Below are 23,164 nucleotides of genomic sequence, written 5' to 3'. Positions count from 1 at the left end.
ATATTGTACGGCAACAGGAATAAGTTAGGGTGTGATAAGAGAATAGGAAAGGAATGGAAAGCAAAGCAGATGATGGAATATAAAAGGCAAGAACAATGACTGCTGTAGTGCTGGTATAGAAGAGCCCTATTTGTGCAGTGGAGGGAGAGATTATTGGCCAGTGCTGCCCTATACCATTTGTCCTAGTCAGGTTCTTAAATAGATTCAGGATCAATTATTCATAGGGTCCATAACTGGCAATAAACGTTAGCCAAGACAGTGCAGCCTGGGTCAGGGACAGCCAACAAAGAGATAGAAGCAAATTTTAAAAGGCAAAAACTACTGGACAAAACAGAGAATCACCATTGCACCACTTTTAAAAGACCAACATGAAGGAGCGGAGATAGACATGAGCTGAGGTAATTGGAAATCAATATAATCAAGGAAAGACAAAGCCAAATGCGCAGCATTTTCTGCTTACCAAAAGCAGAGCCGAATTGTTATTACAAATCCAAGTCTGGAAAGACAAAGAACTCATGTCATAATGCATGATGGGGTAACAACAGAGCACAAACAAATGATTCATGTCAACACCATAATTGAAATGTGTTCTGATTCTGAAATAGATACTCCAGATTTCAGGACAGGATAAAATAGGCAGCGACAAAGTCAAATGAAAACGGTTTCTTTGTTTGTTTCTTTTTACCCTGGATGTTATTACTTAGTCTTAACATACACCAAAGTTTAGTTACAATATAGAGAGATGCATGCTAGTTATATAAAATATCACAAAAACAACTGAGTAAATCAATGACTGTGTTGATCAAATAATGAAACAGCAGATGCAGAACTGAATTGTATTTGTGTCCGATGGTGCCAAAAAGGTCAACGTCATTAGTGCAACAAATACGGAAGAGATTATTTTGTTGTATTTGTTTGTGTTGAACTGAAGACATTGAGGCATGTGGCCATCGTAGATCGTGTATCTCTGTGAACATGATGTCTTCAGTATCCGTCTATCAATGTATCCGTCCATCCATGAAGGCTGTGCATGGTGACTCCAAATGAGATGCGAATTAGCCACTAAAATCCATCAATCCATCCATTTTCCGAACCGCTTGATCCTCACTAGGGTCGCGGGGGGTGCTGGAGCCTATCCCAGCCGTCTCCGGGCAGTAGGCGGGGGACACCCTGAATCAGTTGCCAGCCAATCGCAGGGCACACAGAGACGAACAACCATCCACGCCCACACTCACACCTAGGGACAATTTAGAGCATCCAATCAGCCTGCCATGCATGTTTTTGGAATGTGGGAGGAAACCGGAGCACCCGGAGAAAACCCACGCATGCCCGGGGAGAACATGCAAACTCCACACAGGGAGGCCGGAGCTGGAATCGAACCCGGTACCTCTGCACTGTGAAGCCGACGTGCTAACCACTGGACTACCGGGCCACCCCCCACTAAAATCGGATGCCAAATTAGAATTTTGAGAATGAGTGAGAATACGTAGCATATACATTTATTTATTTTTTCTCTCACCGTCTTTGGTGGATCGCATTCAAATGTTTGCATTTGATTGCGTAACACGCGGCTCGGTTGCTCTTACAATGATACATTCTTGCTCTGTCATTGGGTGATATAATAACGCCAAGAGAAAAAAAAAGGTTTCTTTCAGATTCTGAAGATCATTATGCATCAGGGCCTGGAGACAGAAGAGATTTCAAACACGGCAAGCAAAGTTGCTGAATAGTATCTGCTGGGCCGACCTCCATGGCCAATTCAAAGTTTGAGCTCATGTGTGCAAGTCATCACTTTGTGAGCGCTAAAGCCCGTATATGACTGCGTGGTGACGATTTGCAAGTGTGTGTGCAAGTAGGGAATGTTGCTTTTTTATTTTTTGTTAGGGTTGATAAGGGCAACCCTGACTATGATGGCAGGCAGCAAGTTGGGCCCAGGCAAGAATTTCCTGCCACAGTAGCCATTTGGAGGTGTGCTGCTCACCACGCGCCGATCTTTCTTTTCAGGATGATCGACAGGTTCTCAACTGGAATGAGATCAGGTGTGGCGGATGGTAAGGTTTTTTTTTTCCACTTTAACTACGTCATCAAACTACAAATCGCAGTCAGGCAGCTTGGAGAAGTTATGACTTGATAAAGGCTAAAAGTAAAACCAACAGAAACTTACTGTATATATTCAAAACTCGATTCAAAATATTTGTTGTATATATATATATATATATATACAACAAATATTTTGAATATATACAGTATATATATATATATATATATATATATATATATATATATATCCACTGGGATGCGGAGACAAAAGCCTGGGGAAAGAATAATCACCCGGAGACCATTTGGATGGTAATTGACTGAAGGAATGCCAGGCACTCTCTGATGAGCATGTAGCCACTTCACTGTGCATCTCCAAATGGCTTTAGTGAGCTAATGGTGGTGTGGGAAAAAATGACTTCACATAAGGCTGGGGTAATGTAGCCTTCAGCTCAGCTCATTTTCTTCCAAACGAAAGAGATAATCTGGACCCCCTAAAGGCCTGCAAGATTGAAAGCTTCGCAAGCGGAAAGGCCAAATAAGTAAGAAAAATTAGACGTGAACCTGGACCATGGCTTCCTCATTCAACTCCTACGGCTCGCATCTTCGTGGTGCTGATGATGTTCGCTGCCATGCGGAAGAATATACACTAAGTATGCTTTTACTCGAGCTCTTCTTTCTCCTTCCTTTCTTCTCTTTCTGCCTGCTGTCTTTCACGTTGACTTCCATCAAGTTTGTTTACTCATGTATTGAATTTATTTGCACATTGGAATTTCTTCAAAACCATGGCAAAAACACATGCCGACGATACCTTTTGAACCACTGCAAGGCAGGTGTCACAAATGCCATAGCCGTTGGGGAGTTTTGAGTTGAATCTCATGAACAATGAATTATCGAAGAGGATCTTGTGTTGACGAAGGCGTTTTCGAGATACTGTATTGCTATTTGAGTCATTTAAACTGTTTTAAACAGGCATTGTAAAACATACTCTTCATTGCCTTTCTGTGTGTGCTTTGTTTCCCCTGTAATGTTGATCACTATAGAGCAGGGGTGTCAAGCATTTTAGCGGAATTGAACCCAGTACTTCTGCACTATATGAAGTCGATGCACTAACCACTGGACCGTACTCATGATATATACCGTATTGGCCCGAATATAAGACGGTGTTTTTTGCATTGAAATAAGACTGAAAAGTTGGAGTCGTCTTATATTCGGGGTCTAGACATTATACCCATTCACGACGCTAGATGGCACCAGATGTCATTGAAGCAAATGCTGAACTTGACTCCACAGGCCAAAGTGAACCCCTGCCATGAAGAATAAAAATAAAAATAGCGGTAGCACGAAGAAGAAAAATAAAAAATACCGGTAAGAAGGAAAAGAGAAAAAAATAATAGAAGAGATAACAGAAAATGGAGAAACGTAGTGACAATCTGGAGAAAAGTGGGTCGAAGATCGGCCAGGTTAACCGGCAACTGAGGAGAAGTTACAGTATGATGCAATTTACATTTCAAAAACCAGAATCCATTCATTTACGAATGTGATTGCACTTTAGATTTGAATGAGGCAAAATAACATGCTTTTTCTCTCAAATATATTGTTATAATAATTTGTTTAGGATGTACTGTAATTATGTTCTGTATAAAAATGAACTTGGTGTTCAAAAAGTCTTTTTTTCAAACTTGAGTCTTGAAAAAGGGGGGGTCGTCTCATAATCAGGGCCGTCTTATATTCGGGCCATTACGGTAACTTAATAAAAATTGGCATCAATACTAAGCAGATTTTTGCTACTTGCAGTCCGTATGTCTCTATTCCCCGCAAAGAGTGGTGGTGAACTGTAAATATAACATCTGTAACATGGTGGAAAGCAGAAAACTGAATCCTGGAGATGGTTTGCACACCTTTTCGTGTAGTTGTGTGCATAGATTTGGTGAAAGTATGGATGCTACTCCAGGACCTGGCCAACTGTCCAAAAGGTTCCCAAACAGTGGCAAAGGAGTGGTGAATAGTGTCTTATCTATAAAATAATGTCCCAAATAGCCTGTAATAGTTGCCTGTCTGTCTTTCATAAACATGTTCCCAAATATCCGCGTGTTGTCTGTAAGCATCACTAAAAGTTACAAATGACAGAAGTAACATTTGTGGAAAAACGTTGACAAATTCAACCCTGTCTACCTTCGCCTGCACTGTTCAGAGAGATCCCAGCTTTAAGTGCAGCTTTTGCAACTGTTGTATAACAGATTGTTACAACAGCATGCAATTTCATTAGCATACATAAGGAGGAGGTCACTGTACTGAATATTTATCAAGTAATGAATCTCGAGACAGAGAAAATACATCAGCATATTTTCCACATTTCACCTTTCAAAACAAATATCAAAATAACACTTCCATTCCGTAGCCCTCTGACAGCCAAACATGACAGTAAGAGCCGTACAGTAAAGTAATCTTTCTCTTCCATCTGACGTGCCCGATGCACAGTGCAGAATGTGAATCTGGGCACCCTTTCCTCGGTTGATCCCTTAGGACCCACAGCCCTATCTTGCTCCACATAGGAAACCCCATGCATAATGCATCACTATCCAGGCCAATTTCGGAGCCGAGACGCAAAAAATAAATAAATAAGAGAAACTCTTTCCAGGTTCCCGCAATCAGTCCCATGGTTTCTGTGGGAAACGAGGCCTCATTGCGACCGAATAGAATTACCAAGGAGAAACCATGAAAAATTTAGCATAGTCTCGCACTGAACATGCCGACTCAAACTTCCAAAAAGTTGTGTATGCAAGAGGGGAGGGAGGGGTGGGGGGCGGGGGGGACAGAAGATGTCACAGTGCTTGTATGGTGTTTTCTCGACATGATTATGAGGATTCTGCTGCTTTCTAGGGATGATGCAGGAGAGGGCACATTACATGCATTGGTGGAGGTTAGATGGCAACATTTATCCTGAAGGAACAGGATGGCACTTTGCAGAGGTGGAACATGGGATTGATTTGTGCCGCTTATAAGTAGTCAGAAGAGGGGGCTCGGATGGAGGCTGCTGAGGGTTTGATCAAAGCAAACTTGTTGCTGAGAGATGATGGTCAGGCAAGCCGAGCCATTTAACATCCATAACTGATAAACAACCAACGGCAAGAGCAGATGGAAAATGTATAAATATTTATGACAAGATAATCGGACATCTTCTAATACATCTTCAAAGTTACGACCAGTGGCAAAGACAAACAACTTGAGGAAACAACAATTCACCATGACTTCACAACAGCCCATCCATCCATTTTCTAATCCGCTTATCCTCACAAGGGTGGCGGGCGTGCTTAGAGCCTTTCCCAGCTGTCTTTGGGCAGCTGGCGGGATACACCCTGAACTAGTTGCCAGCCAATCGCAGGGCACACATAGACAAACAGTCATTCACGCACACAATTGCACAAAGGGACAGCATAGAGTGTCCATTAACCTGCCATGCATGGTTTGGGAATGTGGGAAGAAGCCGGAGTACCCGAAGAAAACCCATTCAGGCACAGGGAAAACATACAAACTCCACACAGGAAGGCCGTAGCCGGAATCGAACCTGGTACCTCTGCACTGTGAGGCGGACACGCTAATCAGTCGTCTACCGTGCCACTCAACTTCACGACAATAATGCAATTTCTTCCAAGTGAGAATAGCTGAAGCATTTTCCTTTGACACCACTCAAACCCTTGCATGTCATTTGACCAAGGCCAAGCAATTGTGAAAACGGGACAAATAGTTTGAATGAATGGCTTTCATCTTGCACGGTGGCATTGAGAGTATATATGAAATGTCAAGTCAAAAAGAAGATAAGCTACATGAGACAAATTTCTTGGAGGGGATATCAAAAGCAGGTGCATCGAAATTTCCATTTAACAAGTTGAATGAAAAATTCTGAAGTGTCGTTCACATAATCATTGAGGCACTGGTTAATTAAGTCAGGGGATAAAGTAATAAATTAAATGCCCTGACTATGGTAATGGTACATAAAGCCTTGACACAAACTATAACACTGGTCAACAGCAGCTTTATGTGTCCCTTGAAATGTTTTTGGCAGAGATTTTAAAAATGCCTCAAGTTTTTTTTAAGTTTGACCAAAAAAGCTTGCGCAACACAGATTCTACCATGAGTTGTAATTTATTGCTATGACGGTTCAGAAAAACATTCCACCTGTTGTTTAAACTCACCCATAATTGCTAAATATTACATAACCCACCCATCCATCCATTTTTCGATCCGCTTTATCCTCACAAGGGTCGCGGGTGTGCTGCAGCCTATCCCAGCTGTCTCCGGGCGGTAGGCGCCCTGAACTGGTCACAGTCGCCAAAGTGATCACCTAACATCTCTTCGGTTCTAGCATTCAATACAATACAATACAATACATGCTGATTTATATAGCGCTTTCACAACAGCGGCAGCTGTAACAAAGCGCTTAACAAATGAGTTAACATAAAGTAAAATAATAAACACAACACATAACATAAAACACGGACAGTCGTGCAGTCCTAACCACTTTTCCGTCACACGCTTTGTTGTTTGAAGCAGTTTGAGATGAAAGAAGAGAGAATCAAAGTGTCCTTTAACCAGTGGATCAGAGATGTCATGTTCAAAATGTGCACACGTCGGCTACAAGCTAAGTTTCAAAGTCAACAAGAAGCTGTAACATCCATTGACGAAAAAAGAGATTGCTTCACTTCTCCTGTCCCATGGAAATCCATTTCAATTCCAAGCGGCGACTCTCGGTTCCAAATACGCATCGGCGCTCTGCGCCAACGCTCCTCTCTCCTCATCCTCAACTTCAGCAGCCATCCATCCAGCCGCACCAATGCCGACTGTCCCACAGCGCCGACATCTCCACTGAACAAAATGGGGTTGTGAAAAATGCTGCCCATTACAGGCGCAAAAAACACAAGCGCCCCAGGTCTGTCCAGCACCGACAGTCAATGGCGCCGACATTCCTCCCAATCAAAATCTGTGTTGGTACAGGCGTGCTGCCAAGAAGGCGCAACCACCAAGCACAGATACTTCTCCTTTGACGAATGTCGTGGCCAAAAAACGCCGAAAACAGTCCATATCAGGTCCACACGATGAAACAACAAACAACATGTGACAAAACAAAAGACAAAAACACCAAAAAAGAACAAAAAAGCAAGGCTCCTGAAGAGCACTTGCCGAAGGCTGCCTACTCGGGCGCCATCTTGGAAAATAATAATTCAAATAACAGGGCCTGCCGCCAAAATGCTCGCAAATGCGGCCAAGTTTTCAGTGCGTGAGGGTAAAAATTTAATCCGATCGCAGTAGCGCGAGTGTATGTTTTCATGCACTCTGATGTTTTCTGCAGTCTGATGCTTAAGACATGGTTGAAAGTCAATGTCTTTTTACACAGCTTTAGTCAGTCTTCTCCTCCTGCGCGCTTGGTCCCATTCGGTTTTTCGGAGTGCTCCGCAGCCGCTCCAACTGAGGACAAGCAGTGCCCAGTGCGTCAGGCACTACAGATGCAAATAGTTTGAGCTGGAACTGCTGATTGGTTAAAACAGAGGATGTGTTTGGAATTAATGAGAGGGGAGTGCACGCTGCCTCTCTGAATACACTTTGTATTCGAGTTAGACACCACCCGGTGCAATATGATTGGAGGGCTGCTGCATCCACGTACACGCGCATCACACCACCGGAATGACAACAAGCTTTGCTAATTAGGAAAATTAAGCGGTCTATCGCCTTTTTTTTTTTTTTTTTTTTTTACAAAGAGAGACAAACAAAAACAAGAGAGAGGTGGATTTTTATGTGAGAGCTAGCAAGAGGGGCAAAATCAGAAGGCCCTGATGATGGGAAGGGAGATATTAAGATATCCCTTTATTTGTCCCGCAATGGGGAAATTACGAATTAGCCAGAATTCAGAGAGGAAAACACTGGGTAGGGAGAGGGAAAAAAAAACACGCTCGAACTATCCTCTTCTGAGGATAATTTAAGTCCAGGATAAATTGGCCAATAGGTTAAGAAAAAAAAAGTACTGCTTTCAACCACAATGGCCTAATTCTTAACACAAAACAGAGTTATGTCCGATGTCACGGCAAGCCTGCAAATTGATATTGCGCAGGACTTAATCTGAATCAAATTTGAGGGACCAGTCTTTGATGCTAGGGGGGAAGCGGATTAGGAGGCCCCAATGTGAGAGCTTGCTCCCTTGAGTTACACAAAATAATGTTCACATTAAAGCAAAGGCCTGTGGTCTATTGTCTTCATTTAAAATTGGATACAAATAATTTACCTGTTTTGTCAGCCACTTTTGGTTGCAGACTAACTTTTTGTGCCAGTAAAATATTTGGAAAATGTACAATAGCTTGAGTCACTGTCAATCTTAAGACAACTCTACATCAGCAAAAATGGCCATGCTTTACCTCCCCCAAAAAAGAACGGATGTGACCAATTCTTTTGAGGTACCTATGACTTTTTCTCCTGGTAGCACCTAAGTTGGCTGCCCCAATGCTACCAGTGAAAACGTTCGTGTCGAGTCCTGCATTACAAAGCACAAATTGAACAACTTTTGAAGATGCAAACTCAAAAAAATTGCTAACGCAAATAAACCTCTTTGGACTGCTCGGTGACCAAAACAAAACAAAAAAAAAGAAAAACAGCACAAAAGTTGTTCCGCAACATTAATCCAATTTGTGTCTTCCTCTTGCCATTTTCTGTGCTTGTGTGTAGCATATATCTTTCTCCTTTTCATGTAGTACTGATGCATGCAGCATTACTGCTGTGTGCCCCCCCCCCCCACCCTGAAAAATAGCTTCAACAAGGAAGATAAAAGGCAACGCCATTAAAATGTGTAGGAACACTAGGGCTCTTTGTATTCTTGCTGGGACATCAAAGTACACGGCAAAATCAAGTCGTGCACCAGTCACGTCCATGAGTGGGAGGAAAATACATGACAAATTTATATTGCGTCACCGCTGAGAGTCCACGAGTACGCCTTCATCACAAAGAGCAGATCTCGCAGTCATTTGTCTCCTTGGAGGACAGAGATTCATGGAAGCTTTTGATGCTTTCAAACAAGAATGAGATAGAAGAGCTGACAAGGCCACACCAGTGGAGTTGATAGGGGATGCAAACGTATGCAGAGATCTCAACACCATGCTAATGAAATACATGTTATGCAATCGCACAGGACATCACAGGTGTATTGCATCTCTGTTGAATGTATTCAATTAAAATTGAAGGCTAAAAAGATCAACACTCAAGGGACCACAACACGGTGCGGACGCGTTCCCGCAAGGTTATGAGGTACAGGATGTGCCCTTCGGAGCCGGTTTGGCAGAAATAAATATGAAACTGCTTCATTATTTAAAAAGAAAAAAATACCCTAAATACCAAATTAAGGATACTCACATGCCCTGGTGCATGCTTGTAAGCATAGATCCATGCATACATGTGCAAGCTTCTGCCATCAGTTAATATTTTGAGTTGAATATGTTTGAAAACATTCAACATGATGTGATTATTCATTTTATGTCGCCAGGATGTCATTGTTAAATAAAAAATGTGTTTTCAATTTACAGAAGTTACAATAGCAAAGAGACTCCACTCAACCTGACCACATCACACGCCACAGTGAACAGATTTCGACCATGTTGGCCCTTGGTTGGCAGATGGTTTTGTGTTGTCTGAACATAGATCACAGGATAACATGCGGTGCTGTTTCACTCGGAACTCAGGGCTGCATGAAAGCTCAAGGACTTGGCTCCTGTGTAGCAACATTGCTCCCGTGTGGTCAAATTGGGGGGAAAAAGCTTTTATGTTGGTGAATGTGAGCCAAGGTGAATACAACTATCGAGAGGTCAAAACTATAACTAGTACATGCTTCCGGACAATACTCTTATTATAACTACTGTAATATATTTTTTTACATGTAGGTAAAAAAATCACTGTGGGGAAAAATTACAATAATTAGACAGGACAGTATATTTCTATTTCCACCTATTTCACCTTCACTCCTTGCTTGTCAGGTCACCATCACTACAACCTTGTTACTTTTTACTTGCTCATATTTCTTATATTGTTCTATTATGTTCCACCTCCAATACCAAACAGCTATTAAAGGTGAATGAAATTGCTGAGCAGTTCAATTTGAATTTGTTTGTCCATCTGCTCATTAGTGAATAGAGTACTACATGGTTCATGGAGGATGAAGAACAGACGAGGAGTGCCATTATGATGCCAAAGTGACTCATCAATCCCGACATTTTCTATACTGATTGTCCTCATTAGGACTGTGGGTGAGCTGGAGCCTCTCCCAGCCAACTGAGTGGGAGGCAGTCTATACAGTGCTCCCTGCTTTGGTTGCCAGTCAATTGGAAGGAATGTGGAACGAAACTGATAGAACCTGATAAAAACCGATGAAAGCACAGGGAGAACATCTAGCCTCCCCGGAGGAAGGCCAGAGACAAGCTATTGTAACTAAGTAAGCTACCATATTTGAGTGAGGCCTTGTCTGAATCTAAACCGTGCCCGAAAAGCTGCTCATTTATTATTACCATTATTTGTAATGCCCCTCCGTGAGCCGTCATCTTATTGTGGTGGAGTAGTTTGTGCGCCCCAATGATCCGAGGAGCTAAATTGTCTGGGGTTTTATGCTCTGGCAGGGTCACCCAGTCAGACACGTGTGGGAGCAGAGACCTCAAAGGGGTCAGGTGCAGAGAGAGCTGGGTGGCAGGAAAGCAGGGACCTTGGCGCTCTGCTCCCCGGCTACAGAAACTGGTTCTAAGGATGTGAAATGTCTCCTCTCCGCCTGGGAACGAGCCCAAGTTGGTGTGCGAGGCAGAGAAGTTCCAGCGAAAAATAGTCGGACTCGTCTCCAACCCAGAACTGGATGAGACGCAATGCACGCAATGAAAACCAGCACCTACAGATCTGAGACCATGGTCCTTAGTCAGGAAAGGGTGGGGTACCCTCTCCGGGTAGGGCGGGGGTCGGCAACACACGGCTCCAGAGCCGCATGCGGCTCTTTAGCGACATCTAGTGGCTCCCTGGAGCTTTATAAACAATGTTTGAAAATGGAAAAAGATTTTGATAGTAGGCTAATATAGCTCAAATAGATATAGATACATGTTGCAGCTCCGAAAAAGGAGAGCTGTGGTGTTGGTTTTTTAAAACATACACTTTATTTATGCTTTTAACGGTCTCGACAAACACAGACACGTCTACTTCCGACTCCGTGCCTAAAAACGGAAATCCATGATCACTTCACTGACAGCGAAAATAATGCCCCAAAACAAAAAATAAAGCAAGGAAATCACAAAATAAATTCTATGGGGGAGTTTGTGAACACACAACAAAGGAATGAATAACAAACAAGTACAGACAGTAGAGTCTCCTACATACATACAGCATGTGTTTCCTTCATTGTAAGTTTAATAGAAGGCTTTTATTTTTTTGCGGCTCCAGACAGATTTGTTTTTTGTTTTTTTGTCCTATAAGGCTCTTTCAACATTTTGGGTTGCTGACCCCTGGGGTAGGGGATGAGATCTTCCCCCGAGTGGAGCAGTTTAAATATCTTGTGCTCTTTTTCACGAAGGAGTCGGAAATTGACAGGCGAATCGGTGCGCCGTCTGCTGTGACGCGAACTCTGTATCGGTCTGCCGTGGTAAAGAAGGAGCTGAGCCGAGGACCGAAGCTCTCGATTTACCAGTTGATCTAAGTTTCTACCCTCACCTTTGGTCATGAGCTGTGGGCCGTGACCGGAAGAATGAAATTACTGATATAAAGTGCCAACATTAGTTTCCTCCTCAGGGTGTCTGGGTTAAAGATAAGGTGAGAAGCTCAGTGATCCAAGTGGGATAAGAATCGAGTCGCTGATCCTCTGCATTGAAAGGATGAGGTGGCTCGAGCATCTTGTTACCATGCCACATGGACGCCTCAGTGGTGAGGTGTTACGGGCATGTCCCACTGGTAGGAGTCCTGAGGACGATCCAGGACACGCTAGAGAGACTATGGCTACCGGCTGGCTTTGGGATCCCTCAGAAGAAGATGAACGAAGTGGCTCGGGAGAGGGAAGTCTGGGTTTCCCTGCTGAAGCTGCTGCCCCCATGATCTGACCTTCACCCCTTGCAAATCGGTCCTGCTGTAGGTGAGGGACCAAACAAAGCACGTGCTTGAAACTGCCTTTGATGAACCTGTTTTGGAAGACAATTTCCCTCTGCCTGGACACGTGTCACCGTGGCAACCCGCTCTACCTTAGAGATATGGTGAGAAGCTGTGTCATCCAGGGAGGAGACAATGCTTAAAGAGGAGCTAGATAAGGTGGCCCTGAAATCTGGTTTGGATGACTGCTGGACACCTACCTGATGACTGGTTCTGGGAATGTCCCATCACAAGGATGCCCAGGGGACGACCCAGGTGAAACTGGAGAGACTGTGTCCCCCGGCTGGTCTGGGGGTATCTTGAGCTTTCCTGCTAAAGCTACTGCCCTTGTGACCCAATCTAAGATAAGCAGATAATAATGGATGGATTGGTGGATTAATAAATGTATTAAGGCATCAAATTAAGGTACCACAGTGAACAGATAAGGGCACGATAATAAGCCCTTTCCACAGACAAGGGAATTCACTTGTGTAGTACATAAATAGAGAGAGGATGTTATAGTTAAAAAAAGAAATCCAATCCATTTAAATCCTATACTGGTCATTCCTGCTAATTTTTAATAGACTCTACGTGTACTCTAATATGAAGAAAAAATAAATAAAGCCATATTTAAATGCATAGGGTTCGTAGAGTTCAGCTTTGTTTGGCCATCTGGCTCATGGGCATAGTTTTCGGCCTGTTTGTGTGAACAATCTACTGCTAATTATCTCATGCTACTAAAACTAATCGAAAACGGGTTGAGGTTAAAAAAATCTATTCAAAAAATCTCAGGGGAAAAAAAAAAACAATAGTGAGCAGCGCTACAGTTTTGGTGGTCTTTCTTCACAGGGTGTGTCCTGATGACCTTTGTCGTTGCAGAGGGGAAATAATGCCGTTTTTAAATTCTCATCTCAGTTAATATCAGTGTGTGTACGTGTAACTGCGGATCAGTTATCCTATCTTATCTGACAATGGATACAACGCACTACCTGCCTCAGCAGAAAATCAAACCGCTATCACTGAAAGATTACACTACATTATACATCAGTATTTTAGAGCGGAGGGAAGCTTGTCTGTATCAAAATATGCCATGTTAAAATTCTGTAAAAGAGATGATTGCCACCTGTTTCAGAGGACATCAAGTCTGAACCTCTACACAAATGTATGTGATGCACAGTTACTGCTAGCATTTCTATAACTGCAGTGTCGTCTGATGTGCCACTGTGCTAACAAGTCAAATCATATTTTATTACATCCGGCACTTGAAACGGAATAAGTACAGTGGGTTCTGCTGCCAGGTCACTTGGATGGAGTGGAGTTTGAATTACAATGTTGAATCATGAATGAACGTGAAAGCATACTGACTGACACACACACTTCAGTGGAGATTGCGCTACATGTAGTCACGGTTCTGTGGTGAAATAGTGTTCACGGAGCACCTGACCTTTATATCGCAATGAACCTTTAATGACTCAAGGAAATTATCAGGCGGACCCTGTCCTTTGGTACAAACACACACATGCACACAGTGTCCATAAAAAGGTTTGAAGTGGATAATTCTCTCTCTCTCTGCACAACAACCGTCTCAAGAAGCAACCACGACCTCGACCCACACACACACACTCAACATGCCTGCAGACTACAATGGACGGTGGGAGATGGTGAGCAATGAAAATTTTGAGGAGGTCATGAAAGCACTCGGTAAGTTGGTCTTCTCATTTCCTCAATGTGGTGATTGGCAAAGAAGAAGCCGTTCACAAGGGGGTGGATTAAAAACACCCACTGGTGTTAACGTTTAGGAATACAGCCTTATAAAGTTGGAGTGTTGAGTAAAAGAATTTTAGTGTCACACAATGAGTGGAAGAGTCAGGAAAGACCGCTCCCCACTTTCTTCATTGGGTGGCAATTAAATATGGGTCAACTTTTTAATCATCATGCAAGGACAAGAAGACATCGATCTGGCAAAGAAACATGTTATTTACATTTTTCTTCTAGAACGTTCCTAGAAAATAAATGTCTCATTGCTGGTGAGCTTTTTTTAGAACAGGCCCATGGGCTCCTCATGTGATTCTTGGGAGGGGTCTACCTGGTGTCCGAGGGCACCAAATTAGTGGCATGTGTCTTTGAGAATTATCATGGCCACTGGAACATGACTCCTCCATGGCATCACTTTGAATTGTACTCATACAAAGACTCACACAATTATTAATATGCTCGCTTGTCTGCTGATCAAACAATATCTGTTAATATATCTTACCCCGCCACACTTTTTTCATTAATAGTCATTAATTACTATAGAGCGTGGCCAATTTTTCAAACTGTGGATTTATTACTTCGCTCAACTATCCCATCGAATGTTTTTGCATTTTGATTAAGATTTCAAAGCATACGTAGGAATCACAGCGGGTGTGCGGTGTGTGTTCAGTCCACACATTGAAGTATGAAATGTGCATCCTGAAAAAAGGACAACAAAGTGACATTCGATCTTCCGTCATCCATGCACGCAGATATCGACTTTGCCACCAGAAAGATCGCTTCCCATCTGCATCAGACAAAAGTCTTTGTTCAGAATGGAGACAAGTTTGAAACCAAGACGTTGAGCACCTTCAGAAACTATGAGGTCAACTTTACCGTTGGAGTGGAGTTTGAGGAGCAGACAAAGGGTCTTGACAACCGAAAAGTCATGGTAAGAACAGCTGACTGAATTTTAAACAGGTCGCCGTAATGCTTTTTTTTTCTCATCTTCAAACTTTAAAGCACGGGTGTCAAAGTCAAGGCCCGGGGGCCAGATCTGACCCGCCACATCATTGTATGTGGCCTGCGAAAGCAAATCAAGCATGTCAAGTTCCAAGATGCTTGCTAAAGCCTGAACCAAAATTTCAAACTCTCATATGTAATCCACAATAACTGTCATTATTCTTGACTTCTGAGTTTAAAACTAGTTATTCATCAATTTGTTGTGCGCTGTGTATGTAATATGTGGAGGGGATTAAACATTTATATGGTTTCCCAAAACTCATAACGGCCCTCCAAGGGAAACTCTAACGACAATGTGGCCCGCGACAAAAATGTGTTTGACACACCTGCTCTAAAGAAAACTCCTGAACATGTGCTCACAGTCGATAAGTGAGGGATCACTGTAACAGCGGATCACATTCATGGATGTTTCTATTTGTTCGTTTTGCAATGTCGCAGACCCTGGTTAACTGGGACGGGGACAAACTGGTGTGTGTTCAGAAGGGGGAAAAGGAAAATCGTGGTTGGAAACACTGGATTGAGGAAGATCTTCTACATCTGGTGCGAAAGGAGCAACGTTTGACAGAAAAACAATACGAACACGTTATTACGGCCAACCTCATTATTTGGAGAGCTCAAAAAAAAAAAAACTAGAAAGAGAGAGCAAGATAAAACATGTTTAGTGCCCAATTCACTTGATGGAATCTCTCCGAGCACACACTTACATTACACTGTCTGAGGCAATAACAATAAAAAGATGCTGTATTAACAGATGATTACAGATAAAATATCTGACATGTAAGAGAAAGGTTGCCATATCTTATATTGTTGGTCTAAAGGTGTCTGTCCTTTCTTTTAGGAAATCCATGTGCTGGACAAAGTCTGCCACCAAGTATTTAAGAAGGCCCAGTAAGATGAGCTCAGGTCTCACGTTGTCCTATGTTGCATAATGCAGTCTATTTATAATGTATGAAAGTAATAAACTGACAATGGAACTTTTTGCTCAGTGCTTTTATATCCCAAACATAAGGTTCTCTTTGGCTCTTATTTTGTATGTATTCGTATCAAAGCGAAAACAGCCCACTCACAAACATTGTGCATTATTTAGATTTCCTGTTAGGCTCGCATTTACACTGTTATTGTATTATTTATTTGAGTGTAGCTTAGAGGCCAAGACGGAAAGCTGTTTTTGGGTCGGAATGGCGCGCACACACAGTAATTCATATAAATGTTTCAATGTTTAGGCGGAGAGAAACTTATCGACTGACCTGGCTCAATCGTTACATCATTGACTTGAGGCAGCCAAGCGATTACGATACGTTCCGTGCTTACTTTGTACTTGAGTTCGGATTACAATGAACCCGTAATACACTTTTGTTCAAATGCCAGATTTTAGTGACATGACGCAAGTCTAAACACGACATTATGATTCATATAGCGTTCAGTCAAATATGCGTTAAGCAGTAAAATACAGCTGTTTTCAGCCATCTCAGTGGGCGGCCATTTTGGCACTTGCTGTCGAATGAAAATGACTCCAGTTTCGCAGGGCTCAGGTCACGACCAATCATTGCGTCGTGACCTGAGCCCTGAGCAACTGTGATGTCATTTTCAGCTGACAGTGTCAAAACGGCCACCCCGAGATGACTAAAAACGGGAAGATTTTGCAACTTCATTTATATTCCACCAACGCAATATGAATCAGAATGCTGTGTTTAGACCTGTGAAGGTGCATAGAACATACGATAACAAGAAAATGCTGGTGTTGACTTCCTCTTTCAGGCATAAAGGTTCAACCTTGGTTTCAAAATTTTACAAAAGCACACTTGAAATCTCTTGAAAAATTGATTATGGTCTGACAATAACAAGATGAGACTTTTTGAGCCATGAGATATTCCACTTACCCAGGGCTACAAAGAGATGTTTCTTTTAATTACAGTGACTTTAATTTTGTTCCGTTATGTACACAAAGCGGTTAGGACGACAACTCTCAGCACAATTACATCATGTATTATGTCTCCATAAATTGTTAATTTATGAAGCACACGTTCCTCCACAATGGCAGAGCTCGCTGCATAGCCGTCAAATGAGATGGCTACCTTCAGCCTGCGGTTATCTTGCTCTGCTGATTTGCAGAATTCCAAATGGGAACGGGTCGATTAGACGGCAGCGCTGTTCGACTCAGACTGTTCGTACGCCTGCAAGGTCAACTCAATGTAGCCAGACCTCTGGGATTCCTTCTGGGCATAGATCTGTTGAGACAGGGGTATATATTTATTTATGACTTTCATGGGCATATGTACACAAACACCAAATTGTTAAATAAATTGTTAAGTAAAATAAACTGCAGTCCTGAAAATCAGGCACTGATTTATTTTTGGGATCCAACCAAATGATATTTAAAAAAAAAAAAAGCAAACTAATGAAAATAGTCTGGGGGGAGGAGTGGAAAGGAATGTTCCTTTCTTTGTACACACGGCACAGTCAAAATTGTTGGAATTCTTTTCTTGAAGTAACCCAAACTCATCACGGAATTAACTTCAAAACTGATGAGACTGGAACGTGCTGCAACGTACACTGACAATTTGTGGTGCATGTGGGAAAATGTTGATGCAAAAAATATATATATATAAATAAATAAGCAACGAAAAAGAGAGTGTAAATCCATCGATGAAAAAGCACTCCCACAGTAATGAGTACTGCCTATGAACCTAACCTTGAATGCTCCTGACGGCGGCGTTCTCACCTTGAGAAGGTCGGTGTTTGTCGCCTGACGGTTGGAAGCTTCCTGTGCCGACTCGCTGTGAGGGTGGAGCAGGTGGAAGAGAGACACGAGGCTGACTGCATCCTCCACCCTGAATCACACAAACGCATTTCTTTTTCCGGTGTGTGACCATACATGGCCTTTCATTCATTCCCTAAAATGAATTGTGTGACAATCTATATGCGACAGCAAATTTTTCTTTATAACTTGGTAATAAGATAAAATAACCTTTATTTGTCCCACACTGGGGAAATTTGCAGTCTACAGCAGCAAAATTGGGCGGGGGGGAGAAAAAACAAACAAAAGTGTTTCATTGCACAAAATAAACGTTTCAGAAAAGAACTGTACACAGTTCAAATGGAGTGTTAAAAAAAAAGCATAGTTTTGTACAGAATACATAACATAATACAGACCTATGTGATGAAACAAGGCCCTAACGCAATTGTTGCTTGATGAAGAATTGCAGCAATGTCAGTCCCTCCTGGGAGAATCTTCTCCAAAACAAGGCATTTAATTTCTGACTGACGAAAGCTGCTCAAAGCAGAGACACTCAGTTTTTCGCATTCCCTATCCTTACTATACAAACGTTATCTGGATGCCATTCCTCACCCACATTTTTCTTTTACAAATTCGAATTGATATTTTGTCATGTTTTGGAGTGATTCTGTGTTGTTTTATTTTAAAGTAGTCTGGATTCAAATGATCGGGATCATGATCAGGCTTCTTCAGAGCTTGCCTATGGGCTGATCATTTGAATTAGGTGTGTTGGCGGACGAAAAAAAATTCTGAAACACGCAGGAAAGCAGCCGTCAAGGACAACAGCTGGACATGCCGGTCTTAAATTATAAACTGTTCAATAGAAAACAGTTCAGGTTCTTCTTGTACCATGACCTTTTTTATGGGGTAAATATATCAAGGAATTTTTAAAAAATAAATAATTTTGATTTGTAAAATTACATTATAGCAGCGCTTTTGATAATCAATTTAGCTTTGCTCCTAGACAGGAAAAGGTTTACTGCTATACACAATGTGAATTTAATAAATTAAAACAAAATGATTTTATGCAAACAAAAACAAGAAAAACAATTATTCATATCTTATATTGTCTTGTTTCTATCGTTTCTTAAAAACTTTGCTTCCCTGGGATTAAGCCGACCCCATGTACAGATGTGAAATCAATCTTACAATTTCAGCACACTCAAACTCACAATTCCTTCTTCAACATGTCCACGATGAGGCCATCAATCCTACGAGCGTTGACCAGGTACCAGGCCATGCCTGCAAAGTGCCGCGTAGAACGAAGAAGCTCGTATTTCCCGTGTTTGTCCAGATCTTCATAGGTGGCCGCATGCACCTGACACAAACGTTTGGTGAATGCAACATTGCTTTACTTGGCCGTCTAAAAATTGGAGCTCAGATGGTGTGCGAAGCAGTCCGCTGACCTTGATGTACTGTGAAGAGTCGGGTTCAAACTGGACTAGACACAAGTCCAAAACATCCTCATGTCGGTCCTGAGCGAACACCATCTAATAGAAAATAGGAGTATGCAAGTAAAACAGAAAATAAAAGCAAGGGACTCAGTGTGAACTTTAATTTTCTGCCCGTAGCAAAATAAAATACATACAGCTACATCATGTTATGGTTGTTTTCAGAGGAAGTCAGCCCAAATATTGTCTTTCCAATATGTTCCCTGTGCTTCCACTCGTCTAAACACGGCGCATTCTGGTCCATATTCCATTTGTGGAAAATGAGTAAAGCAGCTAAATTCACACGTTTTCAGCCAAATTGCTGAAGCTGAACCATGTTTGGGCATTAAGTGAGCCCTGAGCAACTTTGATGTCCTTTTCAGGTGACTTGTTACAGTACTGCTTAACTCATATTCAATCATCCATCCATTCATCTATCCTTTCTCGATCGCTTATCTGGGTTTGGTCGCAGGGACAGGTGTTTTAGCACGGAGGCCCGGACTTCCCTCTCTCCAGAGACTTCTTCGTGCTCTCCTGAGGGCATCACAAGGCGTTCCCAGACAAGCGGTGAGACAATGGCATCACCGAGGCACATATCCAGGCCTGACTCCAGACCGGGTCCCCCCGGTCACCAGCGTCCGGGAAAGGAAAAATGCCGTCTTATTTTTGTTTTCATCATAAGAGGTCATACGAGCCATGCTTTGTCTGGTCATTCACCTGAAGACCTGTTTGCCACGGGCGACGCTACCAGGGGCACAAAACCCCAGACAACTTAGCTCCTAGGATCACACAAGCCCCTCCACCACGGAAAGGGGCTCATATTCCATAAAGGCAATATGTATCAGAATTCCATGTTTAGACGTGTCGGGTTGCAGAGAACCTATTCTTGTAATGAAAATTTGGAGGTGGACTACCCCTTAATAGCTCTAACAGCTACAATACAATTTCAAACATGACTGACAGTAAAACGCAGCTCGGGTGGGATATTTGAGTTGGCTATTTTCAACCTTTAGGTTCTCTTCATTGAAGAGCAGATGCGGAGTGATTTTGCGTCCATCCTTTGGGAAGTAGACCTGAATGAGTCGGTCCCGCTCTTCCCAGGTGGCTTTTCTTAGAGTGCCGTTGGTCTCCCTCACAAGGATGAACCTTTCCTGAGGGGAGAACAAAGTCATACATGAAGACTAAGTGATTTAAAAAATAATAATAATAATAAATAAATCAAAAGCGTATTACATTTTTGTGCGTGTCTGAAAAAGATTTGCAGTCCTTCCGTAATCAGCTGACAATGCATATCCATTGCTTGATGAAGAATTGGAGCAATGTCAGTCTACAATTCCTCCGCTCCTACTGCAGTAAAACGTGTAACGCTCTGCGTTGCATTAAATTAAGACGCTTTCTTGGAGATTTTAATTCTTTATTCTGCCACTATGGCTTCCATTACCGACTGTTCTCTCAACCAATCTTCACATTCCTAGCTTACCCACTTGGGCTTCACTATCAATCCGGGAGGCTTGACAAAGGAACTCCAACCGTTGGACATCGGTGCGAGCGGCGTGGGAGTGACACAGCTTTACTAAGACTGGGAGGCAGCGTATACGCCACTCTTGGTGAATGGTTTGGGGATGCTTGGGTTAACGTGTCTGTTTGCACTGATGTTCGAGCTTTCGCAAAAGCCGGCATCATTTCTGAGGAGCCGCACGGCAACGATACTGACCTTGACCATGACGAGAGGGAACTTGCCGTGTTTGATGGACAACTTGCCCAGCTGTTCATTTCGGATCCAGAAGATGAGGACTTTGATTAATTTGTGGATGAGGATCGAGGATTGGGAAATTCTTCACGAAGAACCGAACTCTGTTTTGCTCCTATTGCCTTTTTAAAAACATATGCTAGAGTGCATGCATGCGACCATATTTTTGTGGTAGCGTACGTTTTACCATGCTTGTGTCCAATAATGCAGTGCGTCTTTTGTATGCGTTCAATACAGAAATAGCACCTGTAACTGACAATGCACCTTTTAATACAGGTCTTCAAATATGGTCTTCAAAATACAGTATGGTAGATTTGATTTACTGTGCATTATTGTGAATTCTGAAGTATTTCTGATATTTTGTGGCTTTCAGGTGTTGGCCTCGGTGTTGTTTCTTTTTTATGTGAAGTACACTGAGTTGCCTTGTGTATGAAATGTGGTGTACAAAGCTGCCTTGCCTTCAATGAAGTTTTACACCAATATAGGTTGAAGCAATGTCTAACCAAAATGTTCCCTGCTCTTTTTTTTTTGTTTAGATAATGAAGGTGAATGTACTTACCCTGTGTGGAATATTGTAGGTGATGTCTGTGAAGACATATTTGGCTGTATCCATCCCATCTAGAATTTTGTCCACAGACAGTATGTCACTGATGGGCTTCCTCTCAGGTAAAACGGGTGACATTTGGAGCAGCTTTTTTGCCTTCACCTTGGCCAACTTCATCGCCTGAAAGCATATAGTGACTACTGAGTAAAAAGTCACATATGAGATTACAAGTAAAAAAAAGGGTAAAATTGAAGGCACCTGCTCCAACTGTTCATCGGTCATGAGTTTATACGTTGGCGGGCTCAGCTCCTGTTTAAGTGATCGGAACACCTTTTGCAGATCCAGGCCTGTTATCCTGGTGAGGATGTCCTGCACAACTGGGTCTGTGAACTGGGGCTTTTCGGTGTTTTGCCCTAAGAAAAAGAAAATATGCAATCCTAATTATGCATCCGACTGACTGCTCAAGGTAAACATTCATCTAAATTCAGTTAACTGAACTTAATTGACGAGCAACATGACACAATTGTCAATCTATCTTCACCATAATAAATGTAGAACGCTACCGGTACTCTGAATTGCAATTTATTTTTCTATCAAGCTCCACCAACCAAACAACATCAGCTGTAAAAACAATGTTTCATTGCAATATATACTAAAAAATAACGTACTTTTTCACAATTGAAAAATGCAGAAGCTATGGATGGTGAACAGTAAACAGAATAGTTTGTACAACAAATCCAAACGTGGATGTTTTGTACTTGCGACACACGACAAGGTCAGCTTGATATTTACATATTTTACTCAGCACGTTATGATGCATTGAATACATACCGCTGTCTTGTGGATCGCGGCAAAAGGTCCTGGTGACGCATTTTACATGCAAGTTTTTATTTCTCTTAACAGTTTGCAACCAAGAGTAGCCTCGACATAAGCACCGTGCCTTTCCGAAGGCCGCCATATTTTTTCTTCTTCGTTTATTTTTCTTCTTCTCTTACGCCTCGCAGACACACACGGTTGCTTTTATCACATTACTGCCACCTTCTGTTTCAGGAAAGGTCAAACAGAAGTGACTCAAAAAAAAACGGTAAATGGTAAATGGTAAATGGGCCACTTGTATAGCGCTATTCTACCTGGGGTCCTTAAAGCGCTTTACACTGTTACCTCATTCAAATACTGATGACGCAGCATCAGGGGCAATTTGGGGTTCAGTATCTTGCTCAGGGACACTTCGACATGGCCGCAATGGCCAGGGATCGAACCAACAATTTGTGGGTTGGGAATCGACCACTCTACCACAAACAGACAGACAGACAGAGAGATAGATGATTGACACCTAAATGTAAAATGTAAAAATACAGAAATTCAATGACATGTTCAAGGTACAATGTAAAAATTGTCATCCAGTAACCCTGCATTTCTACCAATAATGCTGATTAGCCTATAATCATGCGTTGTTGAATTTCCTCAAAATTCATTAAATGTCAGCTGTTTTTCTCAAATTGGGAGAGCCTGTGCCAGTTATTTTTGACCGTCTTGACTAATTGTGGAAGGCCGACAGAAAATTGAGTTCTCTCGCTGCATGGAACAAACCAAAATAAGGCTTTACCTCTTTTTTTCAAGGGGGGAAAAGCACATTTCTACCTTTTATAATTCTTTTGAAAACAGCATTGAACATTGGTAAGTTTCTTGAAAATACTCGTTTACAAGGAAAATTTCAGAGAAAAAGCCTGTTTTGTGAAAGTATG

The 23,164-nt window shown here is 42.2% G+C and overlaps 2 protein-coding genes across 2 annotated transcripts; one reads left to right on the top strand and one right to left on the bottom strand.

Moving 5' to 3' along the window:
- The first annotated feature begins 13,790 nt into the window (after window positions 1–13,790).
- rbp2a (retinol binding protein 2a, cellular) lies at window positions 13,791–15,811 on the top strand. Its single transcript, XM_086125663.1, has 4 exons — window positions 13,791–13,863; window positions 14,670–14,848; window positions 15,358–15,459; window positions 15,758–15,811. The coding sequence occupies exons 1-4, from the start codon at window positions 13,791–13,793 to the stop codon at window positions 15,809–15,811; spliced, it is 408 nt and encodes a 135-aa protein (XP_085981789.1).
- Window positions 15,812–16,806: 995 nt separating this feature from the next.
- On the bottom strand, window positions 16,807–22,403 carry mrps22 (mitochondrial ribosomal protein S22). Its single transcript, XM_086125662.1, has 8 exons — window positions 22,251–22,403; window positions 21,678–21,832; window positions 21,435–21,599; window positions 20,133–20,276; window positions 19,102–19,185; window positions 18,868–19,013; window positions 17,642–17,750; window positions 16,807–17,147 (listed from the first exon to the last, which is right to left on the bottom strand). The coding sequence occupies exons 1-8, from the start codon at window positions 22,375–22,377 to the stop codon at window positions 17,055–17,057; spliced, it is 1,023 nt and encodes a 340-aa protein (XP_085981788.1). The 5' UTR covers window positions 22,378–22,403; the 3' UTR covers window positions 16,807–17,054.
- Between the last annotated feature and the right edge of the window lie 761 nt (window positions 22,404–23,164).

Source organism: Hippocampus guttulatus, chromosome 12 (assembly GCF_054856545.1).
Source record: "Hippocampus guttulatus isolate MCC_2025c chromosome 12, RoL_Hgut_1.0, whole genome shotgun sequence".
NCBI classification, from domain to species: domain Eukaryota; kingdom Metazoa; phylum Chordata; class Actinopteri; order Syngnathiformes; family Syngnathidae; genus Hippocampus; species Hippocampus guttulatus.
The sequence above is the reverse complement of the archived record's forward strand: the minus strand, read 5'-3'. Positions and strand labels throughout refer to the sequence as shown.